The 26,201-nt window shown below is 42.6% G+C and overlaps 1 protein-coding gene across 4 annotated transcripts in view; it reads right to left on the bottom strand.

Moving 5' to 3' along the window:
- Positions 1–26,201, bottom strand: part of calcr (calcitonin receptor) — a 277,766-nt gene that overhangs the window by 85,962 nt on the left and 165,603 nt on the right. For all 4 annotated transcript variants that reach the window (XM_063042335.1, XM_063042333.1, XM_063042336.1 and 1 more), the window contains one exon: positions 17,650–17,776. In XM_063042335.1, coding sequence (XP_062898405.1) covers positions 17,650–17,776 — 127 coding nt within the window. The remainder of the gene's footprint in view (positions 1–17,649; positions 17,777–26,201) is intronic.

Here is a 26,201-nt window from a genome sequence, read left to right as displayed (position 1 = left end):
GTGCATATACTTTGATAGTAAATATACTTTGAAATTTGAACTGAAGTTTGCACAAAAATTGGTAGAGCTATCAATAGCAAGGGAAGTTTGCAAATGTTATGGCAAGGTATGGATCCATTTGAAATGTGGGAAGAGAGGTGGCAGATGAAGTTCAGGCTAGACAAGTGCGAGGTCAAATGCAAGAGCAAAGTATACAGTAAACAGCAGGACCCTGATGTACAGAGGGACCTTTGGGTGGAAGTAGACAGCTCCCTGAACGTGCCAATACAAGTAGACAAGGTGCTTGAAAAAAAGGCTTTTGTTGTTCAGGATATTAAGTTTAAAAAATGGTATGTCATGTTGCTGTTGTATCAAACTTTGTCCAGGCCCCTCTTGGAGTTCTGATCACTTCACCATAGGAAAAATGTGGAGGCTTTGGAAAGGGTGCAGAAGAGGTTCGGAAAGATGTTGCTTTGATTGGAGTGCATCACCTAAAAGGAGGAGTTGGACAGACCTGCGCTGTTTTCTCCGGAGTGTCAGTGTGTGAGGTATTACCTCATCGAAACATACAAGATTATCAGAGCTATTGGTAGGATAGTCAGATTTTTTTCCAAGGGTGGGAAACATCAAATGCTAGAAATCAAAAGTTTAATATGAGAGGATAAATGTCACAAGAGAGGTTTTTCTTACACAGAGAATGGCTGCTGCCTGGGGAGGTTGGGGAAACAGATTTGAAAGCAATGTTTAAGAGGCATCTAGATGAAGAGAAACAGGCAGGGAATCAATAGATGCAGATCATGTGCAGTCAGGTGGGATTAGTTTAGACTGGCTTCATGTCTGAGTAGACATGGTGAGCTGAAGGACCTGCTTTCTCAACAGTACTGTTCTATGTTCATGTGAAAAGCCAAAGCTTCAGGTAGCTTGCTGAAACTACTACACCTTGGGCTCAGGAAAAGTTAGCAGCATAGCATTACTTTGTGCATGATTTATGGCTTTTTTATGTAAAAATTAAGTATGTACTCAAGTGCAGGAGCTAGATTATGTAGGCAAAACTAAGACTAATTTGTCTCTCCAATTATTTTGAATAAAACAGGAAGTCTGCCAGCACTCTTTGCATTGTTCAGTTCCAACTTACCACAACATCAAGACAGTGTGCTGATGCCGTTTGAAAAAGGCTTGCATCTCTCCACTGGCAACTGTTGCTGAATGCTGTTAGTGACAGGCACAGGTCACAAAAGCCCACCACTTTTCTGACCATAGCAGGGCAAGTTGCCAACTTGACTGTGTAGAGAGATGGTGACTGGAGATTTTATTATTGGGCACAGCTGTAAGCAAGAAAATATTTCAACCTACTGACAAGATAAGCCTCCTAACTTAGCCCTAATTATTCTTTCCTTAGGCTTGGACTATTTATCTCCACTGCATAAACAACTCATTCATTCTGAAAACCCATGTCTCCCCATCAAATGGTGCCGCAGACTTTATTCACTAGTTTCTAGCCAAACAGCAAACTGCTAAGCTGCAATGTTGCTGACTAATACTTCTTTCACCTGCTTACAACTCTGCCATGGTGAAAGGCCTCGATAGAGTGGATGTGGAGAGGACATTTCCTATGGTGGGAGAGTCTAAGACCAGAGGACACAACCTCAGAATAGAGGGGCATCCTTTTAGAACAGAGATGAGGAGGAATTTCTTTAGCCAAATGGTGGTGAATCTGTAGAATTCTATGCTACAGGCAGCTGTGGAGACTAAGTCTTTCTGTATATTTAAGGCAGAGGTTGATAGATTCTTGATTGGTCAGGGCATGAAGGGATACGGGGAGAAGGCAGTAGATTGGGGCTGAGAGGGAAATTGGATCAGCGATGATGAATTAGCAGAGCTAATGCTAAATGGGCTAAGTGTCCTAATTCTGCCCCTATATCTTATGGTCTTATTTTCCTCATGCCAAAGACTGCATCACCCTGACAGAGAGTTCTCACCACATCACATCACCCTTACAATGACACTGTTCTTTATTTCTTTCTTTAGGACTAGCCTGCACACAACAATGGGCCACAAGAGATGCTGGAAATCTGGAGCAACACACAAAACACTAACGAAACTCAATAGGTCAGGCAGCACCTATGGAGGGAAATGTGCAGTGGACATCTTGGATTAAGGCCATTCATCAGGACTAAAAAGAAAGAGGGGAGAACAGAACAGCACTTCATATTCCATCTAGGTAGTATCCAGCCTGATGGCATGAACATTGATCTCTACTTTTGGTAACCACTGCACCCTGTCCCCCATTTTTACTTACTGCATGAGCCCCATCCCCTCCAGATCTGTCCATCATCCACACATTCCTCCCACCGGATCCCCTGACCACATTCTTTCCTTTATTCCTCTCCTATTAGGCCACTTTTTCATGTTCTGAAGGTAACCAAACAGCTAGAGTTCGAACACCAAGGAGCATTGAGCGAGGAAGCCCAAGAGAGCAGCTGGAACGGGGAAGCCTTGGCCACTCTGTACAACCACAGACTCCGCGATGAACTAAAGGACATTCTCACCTTGGGAGAGCCAGCAGGAGACCTAGGGGTCATGATCAACAAGTCCATCCGCCTCGATAATTGTCTGGCATACAACATCAAGAAGTCGACAAGGGCAAGCCCGAGCCCCGCCTCAACGCATCGCAGTTCCACCCGCCCCCCCACCACTGATCTCGGACAACGTCCTGCCCGTCTCCTGTTCAGGACTCGGTTGAACCCAGGCAGATCGGTTACACAAGGCTCTCCGCTGATGAGAGGTCCCAGCATTAGAGTCAAGGCTGCTGCTATAACTGTGGGGACAGGTCACCTGTGGGTTGAATGCCCAAGGCTGCAACCATCAGGAGAACTGCAAAGACTGTCCTGTGCCTGAAGGGCTGCCACCACTTCCAACCCTATGGATTTTGGCGTCAAGCTGAAGGCGATTACCTGGGGTATTAACTGAAGACAGGCAAGGGTTTTTGTGGAATCTGGGGCAGCTGGTAATTTCCAGGACTTGGAGACCACTCGTCAGTTCAACATAATGTTGCGGGAATTGAGCCAGTTCATGCCTGCAACTGCCTTGAACGGCTGTCTGCTAGGTTCTGGGCAGATCAGATGAAGATTGAGGATCATGTGGAAGACATTAGTTTCTACATCATTCTACATTGACTCACCACTTATACCTCTGATCCTCCGGTACCCTTGACTGTCCCACTTACCATTAATTACCCTTCCATGAACTGGAAGAAAGGGAAAATTGTTTGGTCCAGTCAACAGAAGAGGGTATGCGGAGTGGGGTCCAACTCCCAGACTCTCCCGAGACCAACAACTGACAAGGGGCAGACTTGAAGCCTTCTGGAGACCTAGTCCTGTCCTCAAAGACAGGCAAGCTGGTCCCAGCCAACGGGATTGCGCGAGTTCTGACCCTGTTTCGTCAGAGGTGAACTGGAACTAAAGAGAAGGAATCTCTAGTTCAGGTGAAGATCAAGCATATGCCCAAGCATTTGGGAACTCTTGCATTGAAGCTGAGGGATCCAGCCACCAGGTCCCCACTATCGGAAAGACTCCTAAACGCAGACACTTGGAGGCTGTTCCTGAGGATGCATGGAGCATCTGTTACACCTCGTTGCCATCTCCTGAGGATATGGATGAGGATTTGGACATGTATTCAGCTACTAGTACAATGAAGGGGCCTAGTAAACCAAAGGGGGAGACTTTGAGGTCTGTTGAACCACTACTGTCAACTAAGCCTCAGGAGTCATCCTTGACTGGTTGAAGCTCCTTCTGTTTACAAACACTTGAAAGAGGTCTTCAGCAAGGGAAAAGTTTTAACTCTTCCACCCACTGACCCTACAACTGTGCTATAGATCTTCTGCCTGGTACTTGTCCTCCATGGGGTTGGTTATATGTGTTCTTAGGCCTAGAGAGAAGAGCAATTGAAGAGTATATAAAGGAGGCTCTTGCAATGGGTTTCATTCAGCTCTCCACCTCACCAGCTGGCACAGGGTTCTTCATACAAATAAAAAGATGGGAGCCTGCGACCATGCATTGATTATAGAGGGTTAAACTGCATGACACTCAAGAATCTTTACCTCTTCCACTAAAGAATACAGCCTGCGAGGTGCTCCAAGTTGCAAGAGCACTCATGAAGCTAAACTTATGGAGTGCATACAATCTGGTCTGCACAAAGGAAGACGATAAGTGGAAAACCGCTTCGATCAGAACCAGCAGTGGATCCAACAGCTCCCTGACAAGGCACAATGAGTACCTGGTTATGCCTTTCAGTCTTGTAAAGGCTCCAGCAGTTTTTCAGGCCTTTATAAATGACATGCTCCAGGATACTCTCCATGAGTAGACCTTCATCTACTTAGATGATATCCTAATCTTCTCGAAGTCCATGGCGGAGCATGTCGGTCACATCAGGGATATTTTAAAGAAGCTTATGTTAAGCTGGAGAAGTTTGGATTTCACGTGACAATCATTTCATGTTTGGGTTCATCATCTCCTATGACAGTCTCAAGATGGACCGTACCAAGAGCCAGTCAGTCAGAGATTGGCCACAACCATCCAGTGTCAAACAAGTCCAATGATTCCTGGGATTTCCTAACTTTTACCGTAAATTCATCAGGAACTTCAGCTTGGTGGCAGCTCTGCTGACAGCTCTAACTAAAAAATCCACAGGCCCTTTAGTCTGGACTACCAAAGTGGAGGCTGCTTTTGCAGTACTCAAACAATGGTTCACATCAGCTCCCATCTTGGTTTCCTACTCCGGATCTTCCCTTCATTGTGGAGGCCGACACCTCAGACATCAGAGTAGGCACCGTGTTGTCTCAATAGTAACCTTCGGACAGTAAACCGTGCCCATGTGCGCTACTCTCCAGGTGGCTATCCCTGCACAGGGAAACTATGACATTAGGAATTTGAAGCTACTCGCGGTTAAGTTGGCCTTGGAGGAATGGTGTCACTGGCTTGAGGGGTCCAAAGTTCTTCAGTGTACTCGTCATCCTATTTATGGGCATATCTCCAATGTTAGGATACATGGAGCTAGCCAGCCCTGACTTGCCTGCTGTCTTGTACAAGCTATCAAGACTTACTATAAATAATAAAGAAAGCAGACAGCTCTGTGAGGAATGTTCATGGACATTATAGTGATGGCTTGGATGGGAGTTCAGAATAGGGTGTCATTGCCTTTGGGTCGCGTGTCTTCTCTGACATAGAAAGCCTGAAAAAATGTGCAAATTACAACATCAAGAACTTAATAATTTGCCTGTACTTTGCTCAGGTGCACAGTAATGTAACACACCCTGGATTACTGTATATCAGCTACATGTGCAAAACATGTTGTCTGACCCAGGCCTGCAGCACACCTGCCCTTGCAGCAGCTCAGGCAATGCCAAATAACCAACACCGATCTCCAGCAATCAGCGTAGTCAGAGAACCTTGAGTGTGCTCACCTATCAATTTTCTGGCTTGCTACATAATCATTGTGTTTATGGGCTGGGTGAGGTAGGCATTTAGGGGAACTTAGCTCAAATTTCCTGCTGGACTTTTCCGAGGGCTGTTAATACTGCTGGTCGAGCTTGCCACCTACATTCTTGAGTCCATCTCCTTCCATCTCTAATCTCATTCCCAGAACCTCTGTCTAGTAATGCTCGATCCTGGAGTGGCCAGCTGTGAATGCTGACACTCCCTCTGCATTTACTTGCAGGTCATCCCAGCAGATTGTTGTTTAAAGGGCATTCATAGTTCCATAATCTGATCACTTGATGCTTGAAGGCTCTCATCATTTCAGCTCCCAGCATGCAACCAAAACATTGGGAATTGATCTCCAACACAAGAGTGTGTATTACCTCTCCTAGCACAGTAAAGCCACTGTGGCCCTAAATGTTTATTCCTTTGGCTTCTTCCAGAACATTGCTGTTGGTTTCTACAATAACAATCAGCTTGTAACTGAACTGATAAAACGTTCTTGTTGGAGCCACTGCTGGTTCAGATTGAGGACACAAAAGCCACCTATTTCAGAAGGTAGCCAGGCAAGTCCTTGTGCTCCCTTTTATTATTTCACTGTCTTCACAAGGAAGCTGACAATTGCTAGCATTTCTAAATCTGACTGAAGTTGTCGATACCACCAGAAGGGATCTTGAAAGAGATGGAGGCATAAGAATTTAGGGCAATGACGTCCTTCATTGTACGAGGCAGTGTTAGTGCACAATCTGGTTCTTACTTACTGCCCATTACACTGCTGGAGCAACAAATGTCCTCCTTCTCAGTCTGTCCTTGGCCATACTGTTCCACACAAATACAGAAGGTTTCTTCATTGCTGTTTCCATAACAAGTTTTCCTTGACCAGTCAGGGTTTTTAGCCCTGAGCTGAATCCCTGAACCTGGAGGTCCAGTGAACCACTCTTGGTCTGGCCTCTATCCTTTGACTTGTTTGGCATGGGTGACCCTACCAAGAGTCAAAGCACAAGGCCCTGACTCCCTGGTCATTGAGGCATGCAAGCCTCCAATCCCTACAAGGTTGTGGTCCTCTTGGAGGGCAGGCACAACCTGGTGCCAGAATCTAATTCTCACCATAACTGATGGCACAGATATGTTTCCAGTTGCCACTTGTTGAGTTACAAAAGCACCAAAGCATCTGGTCCAGAATGGCTAATCATCATAACAGAGATGAAGATGAATACCCGCTCAATACTCCATGTGAAAAATGCTTACTGGATCCAATTTGATGGGCTATTCAAGGAAATGACATCTTAGATGCACACAGACTTCAATTTAATGTGTAATCTGACCCAGGCACAGAACTCCTCTTTAGGTACTTCAAAAGTAACTGCTCTTTATATTAGGCTGGGGCCAGATGGGCCATTACTTTGCTGGGAAAACATCTTTGGGTGGCACAAACTTACAATGACAAGATGCAGGTCTATTAATCCAATGCACTGGTGTTTATCAGAAAGACATATACTGCATCTGTTTCTTTATTTGTGGCCACTTAATGTCTTAGTATTCCATGCCAAAGTGGTTTTATTTTATATTTTACCAGGGTAAGTTTAATGAAATACTTGAATAGTGATCTATATACAGGGGTATTCGACTTCTATTTGCGCATAACCTGTGATAAAATATTACATTTCCTACATCTTTTCCACAAGAAGGAAAATAACTGACTTTATAGCTGAATTTATTTCCCATAAGGGAATTGAATTCCTTGCTTAAGCCTTTATAAAAATGTCACAATGGTAGAAAGCAAAGATTAACAGCAAGCAACAGAGACATTCCAGTTCAGCTGGAGTGAATCATCGGGGGTGAGCTGCAGCAAGAGTTTATGAGCCTAGGACACTCAGAGCTGGCTTCAGAGTTGCTTTTTTATTTCCTTAACAAATCAGTCTGCTCCAAGTTCATCTTGTTTAGTCAAAGTGACCAACCTGTAGCCACCAACCTTGGTCAGCGTGACTGCAAGAAATGGCCAACTAGAGCCTAGAATATTTGCTACTGTTTTTGAGGGCACTATGCAATTATAATTGATATTTATTTTGCCAACGGCCTTGGTGGAGTGGCGTAAATGGCCCAGAAACTTCAGGGAGTTGAAATGATAAATTGTAGCATAACTCCCTTATGCTATAATTTCTTGGAATGTCTATATCAGAATAAGGTTGAATGCCTTAGATGTATCATTAAAAGGCATGAGCTTTCAGTAAATTCCTCACAATCTTGTCATCCAATGACTCCAGGAGGGACAATGTCAGCCAAAACAAAAACTGATGGCTCTGACAAAGTAATAAATTTACTTGTTTGTTTTGAGGTGCTCTTTTTCAGTGTGCTAATATCAGTAAACTAGGCAATACCTTGTTTCTGAGTTTCTGACTGTGAAACTTTTGAATCATTATTTAATATAAATGTTTGATCAGTTTATTAAAAAGTACAGATCAAATAAATATATTTGACTAATAAATAATTTAGATAAGGTAAATTTTGCTCAAAATAGGTATTCTGGGTTCAGAGAAAAACACATCAGTAAATTTGAACCAGACCAGAAGTAATAAAAAATAATGGAAACTCAATTAAATAAAGCGATAAAGGAGGAATGAAAACATTTAGTGCAGTATTGATTATTTCAGAACAACATCATTTATCACTTTATTATTTTTTCAGAAAATATATCTTATTGATAATTATTAATGTCACAGTTGTAAAGGGAGAAAATATATACTTTTGCCACAATAAACAAATAAATCTTTAGTCAATAATAGAAAGTTTTCTCCACTTCACAAAATGTTCTTTATTTCCGGCATGGTGGTTGAAAGGATGAATAGAAAATAACAAAACTGTTGGAGAATTTTCACAACATGCATCTGCCAAAAAAATGAGTTAATATATTCAATCATTACCCTTCTGGATTATTATCTTACCCAAAATCAGGACTACATAACATTGAAGAATCAGAACTAATAAAGGGTAATAGAGACTGATTCTCCCCTTAAAAATTTCTAACATATTGCCACTGAGAGAGACTTTAACTTTTGTGAGGTCAGTGTAAAACAGGCTATTATGCCAACTTTTAGAATGACGATGTGCTGGAACCTTTGACAAACATTAGGATAGGTCGATCTCTAGGGCAGGAAGCAAGGAGAGAGATCGTTGGACCTTTGGCAATGATCTGTACATCCTCAGTGGCCACAGGAGTAGTACCAGATGACTAAGGGTGACAAGTGTTATTCTTTGTTCAAGAAAGGGAGTTGGGATGACCTTGGGAACTTTAGACCAGTGAGTCTTACAAATTATGGAGAAGATTCTTAGAGATAAAGGTTTACGAGTGTTGCATTTGTATTGAGGGAAAGCGCAGAGAACACAAGGACACCAGCAGCATGCAAGATACTTAACTGAACTTTATTGATAATGCTACCTGTACAATATGTGAACTCTTCCCATAGGGGAATGGCTAACTGAGTGGCTTAGCAATAACAATATTAACAACTACAACATCTCCCCATCTTGAAGAAAAAGAAAAACTAGCTATGTACTTCTTGTCTATAGAACTGCATTGAAATTATAGTCACTGAAATTGAGCGATTCCATTCACTTTACCCATAGCACGTGACTTATGCTCTTTACATGAACAAAGAATTGCCAACATTATAACTGTCTTTCTCTTTGTTTTAATGGTCTCTCACTCTCTCTGCTTTCCTCCTTTATTTCCAATTCCTTTTTTTTTTAAGAACAGTTTCTGTCTGTGAAATGTTTTCAACATTAGACCTCTTTTTAAAAAAATCTAAATCTAACGGAGGTCAGGGTAGACTACCTGAACACTCAGGCAAAGTGACAGGATCATTCTGCCTCTTTGGTCACTTGCCCTAAGCTATGGAGTATATCGCCGTGGTGAGACAGATTATCGAACGTATCTGTATAGCTTCCTGGAATTGTTGGAGCAGATGGAGATTCTTGAACAGGTGTGTCCACCTCAGGTAAGTGGCCCCTATCATAAGGATCAGGCCACTCTATTCCTTTCTCTACTTTCCGTGGACTTTGAAGGTGCAAGAACACATGTCTACTCTGCTTGATTTCACTTTGTGATGTTCTGAACACAAATGATCATAGTGACTAATGTTCCTTTGGTGGATTGGCTGGAACTCCGACAGCTTCACAGCTCCTGACTGGTGACTTGGATTGTACTGTGTTGTCTGAGATCATGCATGTTGCCTTATTTACTCATGCTGTGATTTCTTAAAATTTCTCAATTGGTCTAAGTCCGGTGAGTGAGGTTGGAGAAGGGAAGGAAGAACAACAGGCTTGTTCTCAGTCTCCAGCCTACCACAAGGGGTGTGGAGCGATAAGCTAGCAGTGCTTTGTAGGGGTCTTCTGCCTTCAGCAGGAGGCTCTTAACAGTTTGCGCTGCTCTTTCCACTTCTCCATTTGCCTGTGGCTACCGTCACCTGCTTGTCTGCTGTTTGAACTCAGACCCTAGCAAAGGCTTTGAATTCTGACCAGCTGAATTGTGGATGATTGTTCGAGTGAATACAGCTTTCAGGTGCTGTTTAACTGATGCTCAGAATGTACAGGACAGCTTCGACACCTCAGTATTCTGTAAGTAGTAATCTACGGTGAGAAGATATTTGTCTCTTTTCAGCTCAAAAATATCTGTGCCTACAATTTGTCATGGAAGGTCTGGGAAATCTGTGGGTCAGAGAGGTTCAACCATCCATGCTGACATTATTCCATGGCCTTGCTGCAGATTTTTTTCCTTTTTCAACTCAGTGCAAATTTCATCCGGTTTACTCTGTGATGCAGGAAAGTTTTCACATACCTCAGTTAAGTAGATGTTGGTGTCTTTCATGAGCGTGGAGTCAGCTTCCATCCATTCACTTCTGGATAAGCCTCATTTTGAATCTTTGCAGACGTGGAGGTAAGTCATCCAAGTGTTTGGAATTGAGGAGGCTGACAGGTGGCTTGTGGTCTGTTTCAAGCAGGAATTTAGTGCCTATCAAGTAGCATGTGAAGCATTCACAAGCCCACATGACAGCCAACATCTCTTTCAATTTCGGTGTAACACCATTCAGTAGGAGCTAAACGGATCTGCCTGAACGCTGAGATTGCATCTAGTTTGGTGAAGATCTTTGTTCTACCCAGCATACCCACTGTGTGCTCAACAGAGGGCAGAAGAACCTCCTGCCTCATTTTGTTAGATCAACACAGACCCTCATTGCCCATCTGGCTTGGGAACAGGAACAATACCCACACATCAGTCAGTAGGTCCATTCACTCTAGTTCTGATGTCAAGTGCCTCCAATTTCTCAAGTTCAGCTCTGACATTCATCAATGGGACTGATATATGTCTCACTGTGGTCAGTGAATAGGGCATCACTCGTGGTCTCACATGGATAAGGTACTGTTCTTTCAGTAGCCCAAGTATATTACTGTATCAGTGTACTTACTTGAAGCCTGAGTGAGATTGCTTGCAATCTTAAAACTCTCAAAGCATCTGGGCCATCTGTCAAGGTCCCCTGGTTTAGAGAAATCAAATGTTTCAGGGGGCTTTATTGGGTAAGCAGATATAGGTACTGCGGGTACTGCTTTATTTTCCTGTTTGTTTGCCTATTTATTACTTTATTTATTTAGACTACAAAAGTCTTTTTTTCTCTCTCTCTCACTGAGAGTTTGACTGACTTCTCTGACATCTTTGCTGTGTTTGTGTCTCTGTGTACTTCCCCAGGCTAGTGGCCCACAGATTATTACAATCTCAAACAACAGGAATTCTGCAGATGCTGGAAATTCAAGCAACACACATCAAAGTTGCTGGTGAACGCAGCAGGCCAGGCAGCATCTGTAGGAAGAGGTGCAGTCGACGTTTCAGGCCGAGACCCTTCATCAGGACTAACTGAAGGAAGAGTGAGTAAGAGATTTGAAAGTTGGAGGGGGAGGGGGAGATCCAAAATGATAGGAGAAGACAGGAGGGGGAGGGATAGAGCCAAGAGCTGGACAGGTGATAGGCAAAAGGGGATACGAGAGGATCATGGGACAGGAGGTCCGGGAAGAAAGACAAGGGGGGGGGTGACCCAGAGGATGGGCAAGAGGTATATTCAGAGGGACAGAGGGAGAAAAAGGAGAGTGAGAGAAAGAATGTGTGCATAAAAATGAGTAACAGATGGGGTACGAGGGGGAGGTGGGGCCTTAGCGGAAGTTAGAGAAGTCGATGTTCATGCCATCAGGTTGGAGGCTACCCAGACGGAATATAAGGTGTTGTTCCTCCAACCTGAGTGTGGCTTCATCTTTACAGTAGAGGAGGCCGTGGATAGACATGTCAGAATGGGAATGGGATGTGGAATTAAAATGTGTGGCCACTGGGAGATCCTGCTTTCTCTGGTGGACAGAGCGTAGATGTTCAGCAAAGCGGTCTCCCAGTCTGCGTTGGGTCTCGCCAATATATAAAAGGCCACAGTGGGAGCACCAGACGCAGTATATCACCCCAGTCGACTCACAGGTGAAGTGTTGCCTCACCTGGAAGGACTATTTGGGGACCTGAATGGTGGTAAGGGAGGAAGTGTAAGGGCATGTGTAGCACTTGTTCCGCTTACACGGATAAGTGCCAGGAGGGAGATCAGTGTGGAGGGATGGGGAGGACGAATGGACAAGGGAGTTGCGTAGGGAGCGATCCCTGTGGAATGCAGAGAGAGTGGGGGAGGGAAAGATGTGCTTAGTGGTGGGATCCCGTTGGAGGTGGCGGAAGTTACGGAGAATAATATGTTGGACCCAGAGGCTGGTGGGGAGGTAGGTGAGGACCAGGGGAACCCTAGTCCTAGTGGGGTGGCGGGAGGATGGAGAGAGAGCAGATGTACGTGAAATGGGGGAGATGCGTTTAAGAGCAGAGTTGTTAGTGGAGGAAGGGAAGCCCCTTTCTTTAAAAAAGGAAGACATCTCCCTCGTCCTAGAATGAAAAGCCTCATCCTGAGAGCAGATGCGGCGGAGACGGAGAAATTGCGAGAAGGGGATAGCGTTTTTGCAAGAGACAGGTTGAGAAGAGGAATAGTCCAGATAGCTGTGAGAGTCAGTAGGCTTATAGTAGACATCAGTGGATAAGCTGTCTCCAGAGACAGAGACAGAAAGATCTAGAAAGGGGAGGGAGGTGTCGGAAATGGACCAGGTAAACTTGAGGGCAGGGTGAAAGTTGGAGGCAAAGTTAATAAAGTCAACGAGTTCTGCATGTGTGCAGGAAGCAGCGCCAATGCAGTCGTCGATGTAGCGAAGCAAAAGTGGGGGAACAGATACCAGAATAGGCACGGAACATAGATTGTTCCACAAACCCAACAAAAAGGTAGGCATAGCTAGGACCCATACAATCTATAATCCATAATAATCCGTAGATTATTACAATCTATCCGCTTTTAGGTGCAGCCTGTAGGCGACAAGTCCCTGGACACCTCCCACAGATATATGTGAACAAGAACAGACATACTGAAATTCTTTCTTGGTGGGGATCTCCTTTGGTTTGTCGTCCGAATTCATTGATGATCAACTACTCTAACACCATGTTGTGTTTCTTAATGAGGGATAGTGCAGAGCACGCCAGCATGGAGGCTATTCAACTGAACTTTATTGATAACTCTGCTGGTACAATATGTGAACTCCTCTCTTGTCGGGGTGGCTAACTGAGATGCATAGGATTAACCCATTAACTACCACAATAATGAGCAATTGGAAAAGCATAGGCAGAGTTGTTAAAATACATTAGGACGGATAAGTCCCCGGGGCCTGACGGAATATTCCCCAGGCTGCTCCACAAGGCGAGGGAAGAGATTGCTGAGCCTTTGGCTAGGATCTTTATGTCCTCGTTGTCCACGGGAATGGTACCAGAAGATTGGAGGGAGGTGAATGTTGTCCCCTTGTTCAAAAAAGGTAGTAGGGATAGTCCAGGTAATTATAGACCAGTGAGCCTTACGTCTGTGGTGGGAAAGCTGTTGGAAAAGATTCTTAGAGATAGGATCTATGGGCATTTAGAGAATCATGGTCTGATCAGGGGCAGTCAGCATGGCTTTGTGAAGGGCAGATCGTGTCTAACAAGCCTGATAGAGTTCTTTGAGGAGGTGACCAGGCATATAGATGAGCGTAGTGCAGTGGATGTGATCGATATGGATTTTAGTAAGGCATTTGACAAGGTTCCACACAGTAGGCTTATTCAGAAAGTCAGAAGGCATGGGATCCAGGGAAGTTTGGCCAGGTGGATTCAGAATTGGCTTGCCTGCAGAAGGCAGAGGGTGGTGGTGGAGGGAGTACATTCAGATTGGAGGATTGTGACTAGTGGTGTCCCACAAGGATCTGTTCTGGGACCCCTACTTTTCGTGATTTTTATTAATGACCTGGATGTGGGGGTAGAAGGTGGGTTGGCAAGTTTGCAGACGACACAAAGGTTGGTGGTGTTGTAGATAGTGTAGAGTATTGTCAAAGATTACAGAGAGACATTGATAGGATGCAGAAGTGGGCTGAGAAGTGGCAGATGGAGTTCAACCCAGAGAAGTGTGAGGTGGTACACTTTGGAAGGACAAACTCCAAGGCAGAGTACAAAGTAAATGGCAAGATACTTGGTAGTGTGGAGGAGCAGAGGGATCTGGGGGTACATGTCCACAGATCCCTGAAAGTTGCCTCACAGGTGGACAGGGTAGTTAAGAAAGCTTATGGGGTGTTAGCTTACATAAGTCGAGGGATAGAGTTTAAGAGTCGCGATGTAATGATGCAGCTCTATAAAACTCTGGTTAGGCCACACCTGGAGCACTGTGTCCAGTTCTGGTCGCCTCACTATAGGAGGGATGTGGAAGCATTGGAAAGGGTACAGAGGAGATTTACCAGGATGCTGTCTGGTTTAGAGAGTATGCATTATGATCAGAGACTAAGGGAGCTAGGGCTTTACTCTTTGGAGAGAAGGAGGATGAGAGGAGACATGATAGAGGTGTACAAGATAATAAGAGGAATAGATAGAGTACATAGCCAGTGCCTCTTCCCCAGGGCACCACTGATCAATACAAGAGGACATGGCTTTAAGGTAAGGGGTGGGAAGTTCAAGGGGGATATTAGAGGAAGGTTTTTTACTCAGAGAGTGGTTGGTGCGTGGAATGCACTGCCTGAGTCAGTGGTGGAGGCAGATATACTAGTGAAGTTTAAGAGACTACTAGACAGGTATATGGAGGAATTTAAGGTGGGGTGTTATATGGGAGGCAGGGTTTGAGAGTCGGTACAACATTGTGGGCCGAAGGGCCTGTACTGTGCTGTACTATTCTATGTTCTATTAGGGATCACACACAAAATGCTGGTGGAACACAGCAGGCTAGGCAGCATCTATAGGAAGAAGTACAGTCGACGTTTCATCAGGACGAATGGTGTCGCCCGAAACATCGACTGTACTTCTTCCTATAGATTCTGCCTGGCCTGCTGTGTTCCACCAGCATTTTGTGTGTGTTGCTTAAATGTCCAGCGTCTGCAGATTTTCTCATGTCTGGTTAGGGATAGCCAGCATGGCTTTGTGAGAGGCAGGTTATGTCTCTCGAGCCTGACTGAATTCTTTGAGGATGTGAACAAAGCATATTAATGAAGGTAGAACCATAGGTGTGGTATATATGGACTCTAGTAAGGGGCTTGATAAGGTTCCCCATGGTAGACACATTCACAAAGTCAGGAGGCATGGAATCTGAGGAAACCTGGCTGTGTGGATTCAGAATTGGCTTACGCATAGAAGGCAGATTATGGTTGTAGACTGAGCATTCTCAGCCTGGATGTTGGTGGCCAGTGGTGCTCTGCAGGGATCTGTTCTGGGACCCCTGCTCTTTGTGAATTTTATAAATAACTTGAATGAGAAAGATAAAGAGTGGGTTAGTAAGTTTGCAGATGACACGAAGATTGGTGGAGCTGTGGATTGTGTGGAAGGTTGTAACAAGTTGCAGTGGGACACTGACAGTATAAAGAGATGTGCTGAAAAGTGGCAGATGGAATTCAACCTGTAAAAGAGTGAAGCAATTAATTTCAGAAAGTCAATTTTGGAAGCAAAATACAGGGTGAATGGCAAAACTCTTGGCAGTGTGGAAGATTCTTGGGCTCCTTGTCCATAGATGCCTGAGAGTTGTCGCACAAATTGATAAGGTTGTTAAGAAGGTGTATGGTGTGCTGGCCTTCATTAGTTGGAGAGAGTGAGTCCAGGAGCTGCAGGGTAATGTTGGAGCTCTATGAAGCACTGGCTGGACCACACTTGGAATATTGTGTTAATTTTTGGTTGCCTCATTATGGGAAGGATGTGGAAGCTTTAGAGAGGGTGCAGAGGAGATTTACCAGGACGTTGCCTGGATTAGAGAACATGTCTTGCGAGGATAGGTTAAACGTGACAGAGTTTTTCCTCTGTGGAGTGAAGGAGGCTGAGAGGTGATTTGATAAAGGTTGCATAAGATGATTAAGAGGCATAGGTCAAGGATTGCCAGTAATTTTTTCCAAGGACAGAAAAGGTTAATATGAGGGAGCATAATTTGAAGGTGATCAGAGCAAAGTATAAGGAAAATGTCAGAAGCACTGTAAGATTTTTACAGTAAGTGGGAAATGGATGGATCACGCTGCCAGGGGTGGCAGTAGAGGCAGATACATCAGATACATTTAAGAGACTCTTAGATAGGTACGTGGATGATAGAAAAATGGGCTATGTAAGAGGAAGGGTTAGATTGATCTTAGAGTAGGATAAAATGTCGGCACAATATCATGGGCCAAAGAGTCTGAATTGTGCTGTAATGTTCTATGATCTATATCTTCTGGATCAGGCTTTTATATCACTTCCTAGGAGTGATTAACTTCATGTATCTTCCTGCAGCCAAGTTGTTAGGACTTTCTTCCACAGACTTTTGGACATTATCCTCTCATTAGGAGAATTGGATAGTGAGGAAAAATGAGTTATATTTATATAGATAAGACATTTAGCCTTTCATACAGATTATGATAATCATGTGAAGTGATCAACTCAGTCAACTGAGATAAGTGAATGACAAACTGTGTTGCCATTTATGGTTCAGTCTCAGTTGTACCTGCAAACGTGACTGCAGAACGTTAAGCTTGTAGGTAAGCTTATATTCCACCTGTACTATTATTTGCACTCCACTGAATCCTGTCCTGTATTTATTCAGAGCTGACACCTGAACAGATGATTTTGTATTTCTCTCACTGCTGCTCTGGGAATATGCTGTGAATAAATTGACAGCCACACTTTCTATGTTACATTCAGAGTACATTCTCCACTGGCTGCAAAGCACTTTGGGAAATTCCATGGCTGCAGAAAATACTGCCTGATTCATCTCCTTGGTTGCTACAGATATAACCCAACATAATGCATAAATTACACAGAATTATACCAACATTTGTGAGCTTCCTTATGACTTTTTACCTTCTTAGCAAATGGACGAGAAAGACAGTTTTTATACTTAAAGATACTTCCTTTAGGCTTCAGCATATCAGCAAGCAAAATGCCATCGAACAAAATTATTGCAAATACATTGCCTTACAATGGATAACTATTTTAACCAAATGTGTGTGCATATAAGCCATGATTATATAAGTCCTGGGTTATTCATTGATTTACATGACTTGGCATTTGCATCAGTATCATTTAACCCTAAATGTTTACAGCAAAGAGTTACTAATTTATATTGGTGTAATTTTCATTGTCAAACAAAACTTACTTGTGAACTAGAATTTGGTTGTTAACTGAATAATTTACTACATAGAAAATGGTTGCACAATTTGTTTGAAAACACCTTCTACATGGGCTCTTGCAAGTCCTGTTTATCTATCACCTATGTCAGCACAGTTGCTTTGAACCACAGCTTTAAAATTATCATTCTTCTTTTCAAATCTTTCCATGTCTTTATTCCTTTTTCCCTTAATAATTTTCTCCAACCTCATAACCTTGCCAGATGTAGGATCACCTCCAGTTCTGCCTCTTGAACTTCTCTGATTAGTGGCTGAGCCTTTTCAGCTAGCAGGCACTAAAATCTGAATTTATCTTGAAACCTACCTCTTCACTAATCTTTATGCTCCTTCCCTTAAATTTCCTAAAGGAACTGGAAAGCAAATCTTTTATTTTGTCCTGTGAGAGCATTTGTGAAAAAGCTATACAAATATAAGTTGTTACTGCTATATTAATACTTACGGGGTTTTGAAAGACTACTTTCTTGTCATTGGCCACCGCCATTAATTGAATAAGGGTAAAGGCTGAGTTAAACATGTAGGAGAAGAACAAATTTTTATGCAGTATTATCCTTTGGCAGCTGAGACTCCTAGAAAAGAACAGAGAAGGAGGTTAAAGTGAGTGAATCCATGAAGGATCTCGGCCAGAAACTTTGACTCTTTATTCCCCTCCATTGACGCTGCCTGACCTGCTGAGTTCCTCTAGCATTTCATGGGTATTTCTCAAGATTTCCAGCATCTCCAGAATCCCCTGTCTTTTAAGTTAATCGTATACTGTCTGCTGGAGGATTTCAACTATTCACATATTGAACTTTAAAATATTGGCAACATTGTGTCAGGTACTCTTCATGCTTACAATAACGAACCCTCTGTTTGGCTTTTGGCAGACAGCTAAGGAAGAAGTGAGGTATAGTGGGCATTGTTATCTAGCTGAAACTCAGGGAGGAAGCTAAATTGAGAATGGCTGCAGTGGAACTTCCTACCTGCAAATAACCAGGAAATTCACACTTGAGAGAACTCTTTAGAGCTGTATGTTGGAGTGCCTGAGGAAAAGAGTAACTTGGTAAGACTGAATCTGGGTGAGAGTAGAGAGATGATGGAACATATCATATGTCTGGAGAGTTGGTTTGGACAACAACCAATCACTGAAGGAGGTCCCTTCCTGAACAAAAAATTTTGTACCTTATGAGATTCACATAGTTCATATTATGATGTTACTCATCTGTTAACAGGATGTTAAATGCAATGGGCCACAGCTATGTTTAGACACTTCATGAGTTCACCAGCATTTTGTGTGCGTTGCTTGAATTTCCAGCATCTGCAGATTTCCTCGTGTTTGTCCTGAGTTATGATTTGACTACATGTTCTCACAATGTCCTTGGAGGACTCTTGATCTTCAACTTCCCCTTACCCTTCTTACTCATCTCATCCTTGGTGTAATGCAGGGCCCGATCCCTCATTTAAATGCCTCTTTTCTAAACATCTCACCAAAACCACCCAATATCTTCCCAACAACCTTCCTGCTACCCTTCTACTGACCAAACTGCATAACAAAGACTTCTTATACTTTGACCACAGCATTGGCCCAATTTGGTTCATAGCTGCCAATCATTCTGACATCCCCCTCCTAAGCAGGCTGCATTTAAAATAGGTTTTCAAAATGATTGTTATTGATATGCATCAATGCCTTTCAAGTAAACCATTTTGCATGCACAGAATTTTTAATCTAGGGGTACTCTTTGACTCAGTACCTTAAACTTATACTATGCCTCTTTCAAATATTTAGGAATAATTTTCTGCATTAACAGACCTATATAAATGAAATATGCATGTTGTTTACTTTCAGTTATCAAAAAAATAAAACAGCAAGAAGTAATGAACAGATCATTATAATTGAAAGTCATTCCATCATATTCTTTTATTTTGATTGTTGTTCATACTGATTATAAAACTCAAATTAATGATTCATTTCCATTTGCAATATTAAAGCAGTGGATTAGTTAACTTTAAAATAAGTTTATCATGATAAACAGTCACTAATTATTCAACTTCAGCTTCACACAGTTCCTACTGCAAGCAATGAATCACCAGTGGGATTAATCTAATCATAGAGTAACACACCTTTTGTCTGTATATTGAGTGTTTATCACTGCATTTGTTGTATTGCCAAAGTTTGGGGGAATGAAACTGTAGTCAACAATAACAGAGGAATTAAGTTTGAGGTAGAGAGTAGTGATATACTTATGAAAGAAAAGAAGGGGAGACAACTTCAACAATCAACAAGTCTTTATAATTTCAGCATATTTAAAAATGGAGTGGAAGTTGGATAATCAGAGTGTAAGTGAAAATAGGATTTAAAAAAGAGAGAGAAAAGCAGGTTTAGACAAGATGAGTTCAGAGTAATTTTTTGCATTCCTTGTACTTCAGACAATAAAAATTGGCCAGTGTCTGAGACCAGAGTGGATGGGAAAACAACCATCTTGGGAGATGTTAAGTGTTTTCTTGGAAACTAATGTGTGAAAGGCAGGTGCAAGGACGCAGTTGGAAAGATTACTGCAGCACTAAACAGCCAAATAGTAGAAAATGTAAAAATACTGTTGTAACAGGGGGAGAATTATTTCCAGAGACAGAGCCTGAGGGAACTAAGAGTAGAAGTAGCAAAAAAAAGAGTAGGTTGCAAGGAAGGGCTGGCAATGAGTAGCCTAGCAACGTGACCATCATGACTTATTTGTCAGAAGAACTTATTTGTAGGGAAAGGTTAAGGAAGGACAGGAAGATGTTAAGTGACAGAGGACAAGGTTAATTGAGATAGGGATTGAAATTATATGTAAGATAAGTAACTTTTCTGAAGTTACTATGCCAAATACTGCAGAATCAGAAATAAGCAATACACAATTGAAGTTAATTTATTTCAACTTATCTACAAATGTACTTGGATTAGCTGGTGGCTTTTATAACTGACTGCCTTTACAGATGAAATCACTTCTATTACACATCTGTTTCCTGTGCAAATATATATCACTTTTGTTTTGTCTACGTTAGAATCCATCTATAACTTTTGCTCGCTGTTTTCTAATCTTTTGGAGCATAGTCTTTTTTTATTTATACACAACTGCATTCCTTTGTGTCATCTGCAAATTTATTTTATTGAAAACAATATACTTTTCTCATCTGCCATGAGAAACTCATGGGAATTCTGAATATGCTCCTGCTGTTCTATAGTAGTTACTGGCTACAGCTGATATCTTTTCCATTTATTATCAGCTTCTGTTCTATATTGCCAAAAAAACTTTTCAATCCAGCCAGTATAATAATTAAGCAACACACATCAAACGCAGCAGGCCAGGCAGCATCTCTAGGAAGAGGTACAGTCAATGTTTCAGGCCGAGACCCTTCGTCAGGACCAACTGAAGGAAGAGTTAGCAAGAGATTTGAAAGTGGGAGCGGGAGGGGGAGATCCAAAATGATAGGAGAAGACAGGAGGGGGAGGGCTGGAGCCAAGAGCTGGACAGGTGATAGGCAAAGGGGATATGAGAGGATCATGGGACAGGAGGTCCGGGGAGAAAGACAAGGGGGGGGGGAACCCAGAGGATGGGCAAGGGGTATATTCAGAGGGACAGAGGGAGAAAAAGGAGAGTGAGAGAAAGAATGTGTGTATAAAAATAAATAACAGATGGGGTACGAGGGGGAGGTGGGGCATTAGCGGAAGTTAGAGAAGTCAATGTTCATGCCGTCAGGTTGGAGGGTACCCAGACGGAATATAAGGTGTTGTTCCTCCAACCTGAGTGTGGCTTCATCTTTACAGTAGAGGAGGCCGTGGATAGACATGTCAGAATGGGAATGGGATGTGGAATTAAAATGTGTGGCCACTGGGAGATCCTGCTTTCCCTTGTCCATTCGTCCCCCCCATCCCTCCCCACTGATCTCCCTCCTGGCACTTATCCGTGTAAGCGGAACAAGTGCTACACATGCCCTTACACTTTCTCCCTTACCACCATTCAGGGCCCCAAACAGTCCTTCCAGGTGAAGCAACACTTCACCTGTGAGTCGACTGGGGTGATATACTGCATCCGGTGCTCCCGATGTGGCCTTCTATATATTGGCGAGACCCGACGCAGACTGGGAGACCGCTTTGCTGAATGCCTACGCTCTGTCCGCCAGAGAAAGCAGGATCTCCCAGTGGCCACACATTTTAATTCCACATCCCATTCCCATTCTGACATGTCTATCCACGGCCTCCTCTACTGTAAAGATGAAGCCACACTCAGGTTGGAGGAACAACACCTTATATTCCGTCTGGGTAGCCTCCAACCTGATGGCATCGACATCGGCATCGACCTCCTCCATCGACTTCTCTAACTTCCGCTAAGGCCCCACCTCCCCCTCGTACCCCATCTGTTACTCATTTTTATGCACACATTATTTCTCTCACTCTCCCTTTTCTCCCTCTGACTATACCCCTTGCCCATCCTCTGGGTGCCCCCGCCCCCTTGTCTTTCTCCCTGGCCCTCCTGTCCCATGATCCTCTCATATCCCTTTTGCCAATCACCTGTCCAGCTCTTGGCTCCATCCCTCCCCCTCCTGTCTTCTCCTATCATTTTGGATCTCCCCCTCCCCCTTCCACTTTCAAATCTCTTGCTAACTCTTCCTTCAGTTAGTCGTGACGAAGAGTCTCAGCCTGAAACGTCGACTGTACCTCTTCCTAGAGATGCTGCCTGGCCTGCTGCGTTCACCAGCAACTTTGATGTGTGTTGCTTGAATTTCCAGCATCTGCAGAATTCCTGTTGTTTGCGTAGTATAATAATTAAGGTCACCTTATTCATGCAGATACAGTATGTTGCCAAAAAGATCTTACTTTTAATACAGAATTGTTGGATCTGGTGCTATTGATCCAGACATTCTTTGAAAGTCAAGAATGAGCATAAAACTTGGTAGTTATGGCCATTTCTTTAAGCATTACAAGAACAATGAATAATCAAAGAAAAAGAAGTAGTGGTTGTCTCATACTCAGACTCGAGATAACAATGTTCCAGTGATAACAATTAATCTACAAAATACTCAGATTCAAGTGTCAGGACACCTGATGCAGAAAAAATTGAGAATCTTCTAGAAGATACAGCATCAGCTATACTACAATTACTAGACTATCACTTGGTATGTCACCAAAGACGCTCACAAATTTCTACAGGTGTACCATGGTGAGCACTCTAACTGGTTGCATCACTGTCGGCTATGGAGGGGCCACTGCACAGGACTGGAAAAAGCTACAGAAATATGGGAAACTGCCGTCATAGGCACTAACCTCCCAAGCATCGAGGACACACTCAAAAGGCAATGGCTCAAAAGGATGGCATCCATCATTAAGGACCCTCCAAGCTACCATCAAGGAGGAAGTACAGAAACGTGAAGGCACATACTCAGCGTTTCAAGAACAGCTTCTTCCCCTTGCCATCAGATTTCTGAATGGACAATGGATCCATGAACATTACCTCAGTAGTTTTTTGGCTCTCTTTTACGCCCTATATATTTAATTTAATTTTTAATATATACTTCTTACTGTAATTTATGATTTTTTATTATTAGGCTGTATTATGTACTGCTGCCACAAAACAACAAACCTCAGACATATACCAGTGATATTAAACATGATTCTGACTCTGAGTGAATTTTCTGGGCAATTACACTTATACATGTGATTATATAAAAATGATAAGCAAACATGGAAAGTTAAGCTAAAGAAAAATACTAGAAAACCAACAATTCTACACCCTAGTCTAACAGGACGCTGTTCAGAGTGTGTTGAGACACAACAATTAGAAATTCAAAGAACAATACTTTGGGTGGTGCTGGGTACCAGATTGTGAGGGTAGGGGTAGTCATGAAATTAGGAGGGAGTTGGGTGGGGGTGCACAATCATGCTGTTTAGTGGGGGCCTAAAGATGCAGAGATTTGATTACCCGCAGGCCTCACTGTTCATTGCTAGAGTATAAACACTAGCTTGCTTTGGACATATTCAGTGGTGATCACTCCCTGGAAAATGTGGTTCAAGGTCCCATGCAATGCTCCAAATAAAGCAATAAAATGGGAAGAATTACTTCACCCTTTATAACCCTGATGCTGAAATCACATCAGAATTTCAAAGACAATTCATGAACACAAATCCAAATCCAAAAAAGCAGCAGGCTAATTTCAAGGCAGCACATTAACTATACCCCGAGTCTCTAAACTCAATGCAAATTGGAGTGTCCATTAAGTAATTACTTTCTTTGAGAAGCAGGAACATGTCAGGAATCAGCCAATGGAATTACAATACAAAGATACAGCTACAGAGGAAACAACATGTTCCTTGCTGAAAGGTATTCTGCACTTGTACAGTTAGCTGCCAGCTCAGAAAATAACAAAATCTAATCTGAGCGTGCACATTTTTGCCAATAGCTCTGCAGAGAACAGCTGACATTTCTCCATTTGTGCTGGCAGGTTTCAGGATGCCCACACTAAGACCCTGCTCCACCATCCATTTCTCCTCATTTCTCCAGTGTAATCCACCACTGAACTTCACATGGAACCAGTGGTGGAGCAGCGGTATGTTGAGATTCCCTGTCTGTACACCTGGGGATTCATCTCTTGGAGCCTGTATCAGGAATCACAAGTCTATATATTGGAGAGCAGATTCCAGGGCTGCGAGGATGAATAAGTTACAATTTTTAAATATTTTTATATTTGGATTTTTATATTTTAATGACTTAAGTGTTTTACATGCTCATATTTATTTATCCTTTTATGCAAAGCAAAGTCAATTTTTTAATTAATTATATTATTTTTGATCATTTTCAAAACTTCTGAATGTCAAAGGCTTCCCTTGAACTTCCTTGCGTGAAGCTTCTTCAGGCCAATGATATTCAAGGCCCACTTGCTACCCAGGGCCTTACTTTTCAACACTGGTGCATTCTGGGCCAGGAAGATGAAGGGAAGGTGAGCTGTGACAATGGGCCATTCATTCAGATCATGTACTCTGAACTAAAATACAAATAAAGTCCTCCAAAGCTCCTTTTCGGTATCTTGCAGTATTTTGTTTTACCTGTTGTACATTGAAACTGAAACAGTGAAATAAATGGATGCAAGCTAATGAGTATTTTGGGCTTGAGAGCCATTAAATATGACACACCAGAATACTGCCAAAGACACTAGCTAGGTGTGAATAAGATAGCCCCAGACACAATGCTCGGGTGCGTTACACTCCCACCATTCCAGAGGTGATATGTCACCTATAGAGTTGAAGGATGCATTTATGGAACTTGACTGAATATTCTTTAAAAATCTAAGTAAATAGCATCCAATAGACAACTCATCAAGTTTGTAGACTCTATGTAAATGTTGGTTTCTCAAACAATTTTATAAGTTTTGTTGGACAGTCTGTTCTATAGCATCTTCTGTATATTAATGATAACTAGCAGATAGAACCTCTGCCCAATTTTTGGAAATATTGAGTGTCCCACTATTTATCTAATAGTAAAGTTGAACCAACAGCTTTGTTATTTCCCAATTCATAGTTCATTCCTCTCCTAATTAGATTCAGTTTCATTATAGTCCATTGAATTAAATATCAATTACTGCTTTACTGGAGGAACAGTACAATGTTGTCTTCATTGAGCAATTCCATGAGACAAATTTCTGCTCACTGATAGCGTCTTCATGCCTAACATTCCCGCTACCCACTGCCCCCACGACTGCAAGTGTTTTCCATCCTCAATCATCACAGTGGAAGACTGGTCCAGAAAACACTCTGACTTTCACAGAAATTATGGTTCAAGTGTTCAGTCAAATTTGTTTGTTGAATCAGAACTGAATGTATTTCATGAACAAGTTCTTTGTAAAAGTACTGCTTTATTTCTTTCTTGGATTACAAGTTATTTCAGTGATAACTTGATGCACCAAAACAAGTTTATCTCAAAACACACATTTTCAGTGTTTGATGAACCATTTGTGAGAACAAGTTTCATCCAGTATTTCCCATGTACCCATCACCAATGACACGGATGTGTGACATCCCTGACAGTTTTGGTCATAGTCCACTGCATCCGACTTCAATTGCAAGTAAGGCCAAAGACACAGATCTGTTGCTTGATTTCAGCAAAAGCAGGAAATTCAAAACAAAGAATGCTGAAAGCACACAGGAGTTCGAGGAACATTAGTGGAAAGAGAATAAGTGTTAACGTTTCAAGTCAAGGATCATTCATCAAAAATGTAAAGTAACAAGATCAGCATGTTTTAATTTGAGGAAAGTGAACAGAATAGAGGGAAGGTCTGCCATGGAGGCAGATCAAAGTTATAGTAACAATTACTTTTAAAAACAGAAATCAAGTGAAACAAATATACAGCACATTTCTGAGTAAAGAGGGCTTTATTGAAATTGTTAAACTTGACATTAAATCCGTGGTTGTAACTGTAGGAATATGTGATACCATTCCTTAAGTTTACATAGAACATAGAACACAGAAAATCTCCAGCACATTACAGGCCCTTTGTCCCACAATGTTGTGCCGACCATGGAACTTACTCTAGAGACTTCCTAGAATTTCCCTAGCACATAGCCCTCTATTTTTCTATGCTCCATGTACCTATCTAAGAGGCTCTTAAAAGACCCTATTGTATCCACCTCCACCACTGCCACCGGCAGTGCATTCCATGCACCCACCCACCACTCTCTGTGTAAAAAGCTTAACCCTGACATCCCTTTGGTACCCATTTCCAAGCACCTTAAAACTATGCCCCCTTGTGTCAGCCATTTCAGCCCTGGGAAAAAGCCTCTGGCTATCCACATGATCAATGCCTCTCATCATCTTATACACCTCCATCGGGTCACCTCTCATCCTCTGTTGCTCCAAGGAGAAAAAGCCAAGTTCACTCAACTTATTCTCATAAGGTAGAGCATCCAATCCAGGCAACATACCGGTAAATCTCCTCTGCACTCTCTCTATAGTATCCACATCCTTCCTGTAGTGAGGTGACCAGAAC

Source organism: Mobula hypostoma, chromosome 3, assembly GCF_963921235.1.
Source record: "Mobula hypostoma chromosome 3, sMobHyp1.1, whole genome shotgun sequence".
Taxonomy (NCBI): domain Eukaryota; kingdom Metazoa; phylum Chordata; class Chondrichthyes; order Myliobatiformes; family Myliobatidae; genus Mobula; species Mobula hypostoma.
The sequence above is the reverse complement of the archived record's forward strand: the minus strand, read 5'-3'. Positions and strand labels throughout refer to the sequence as shown.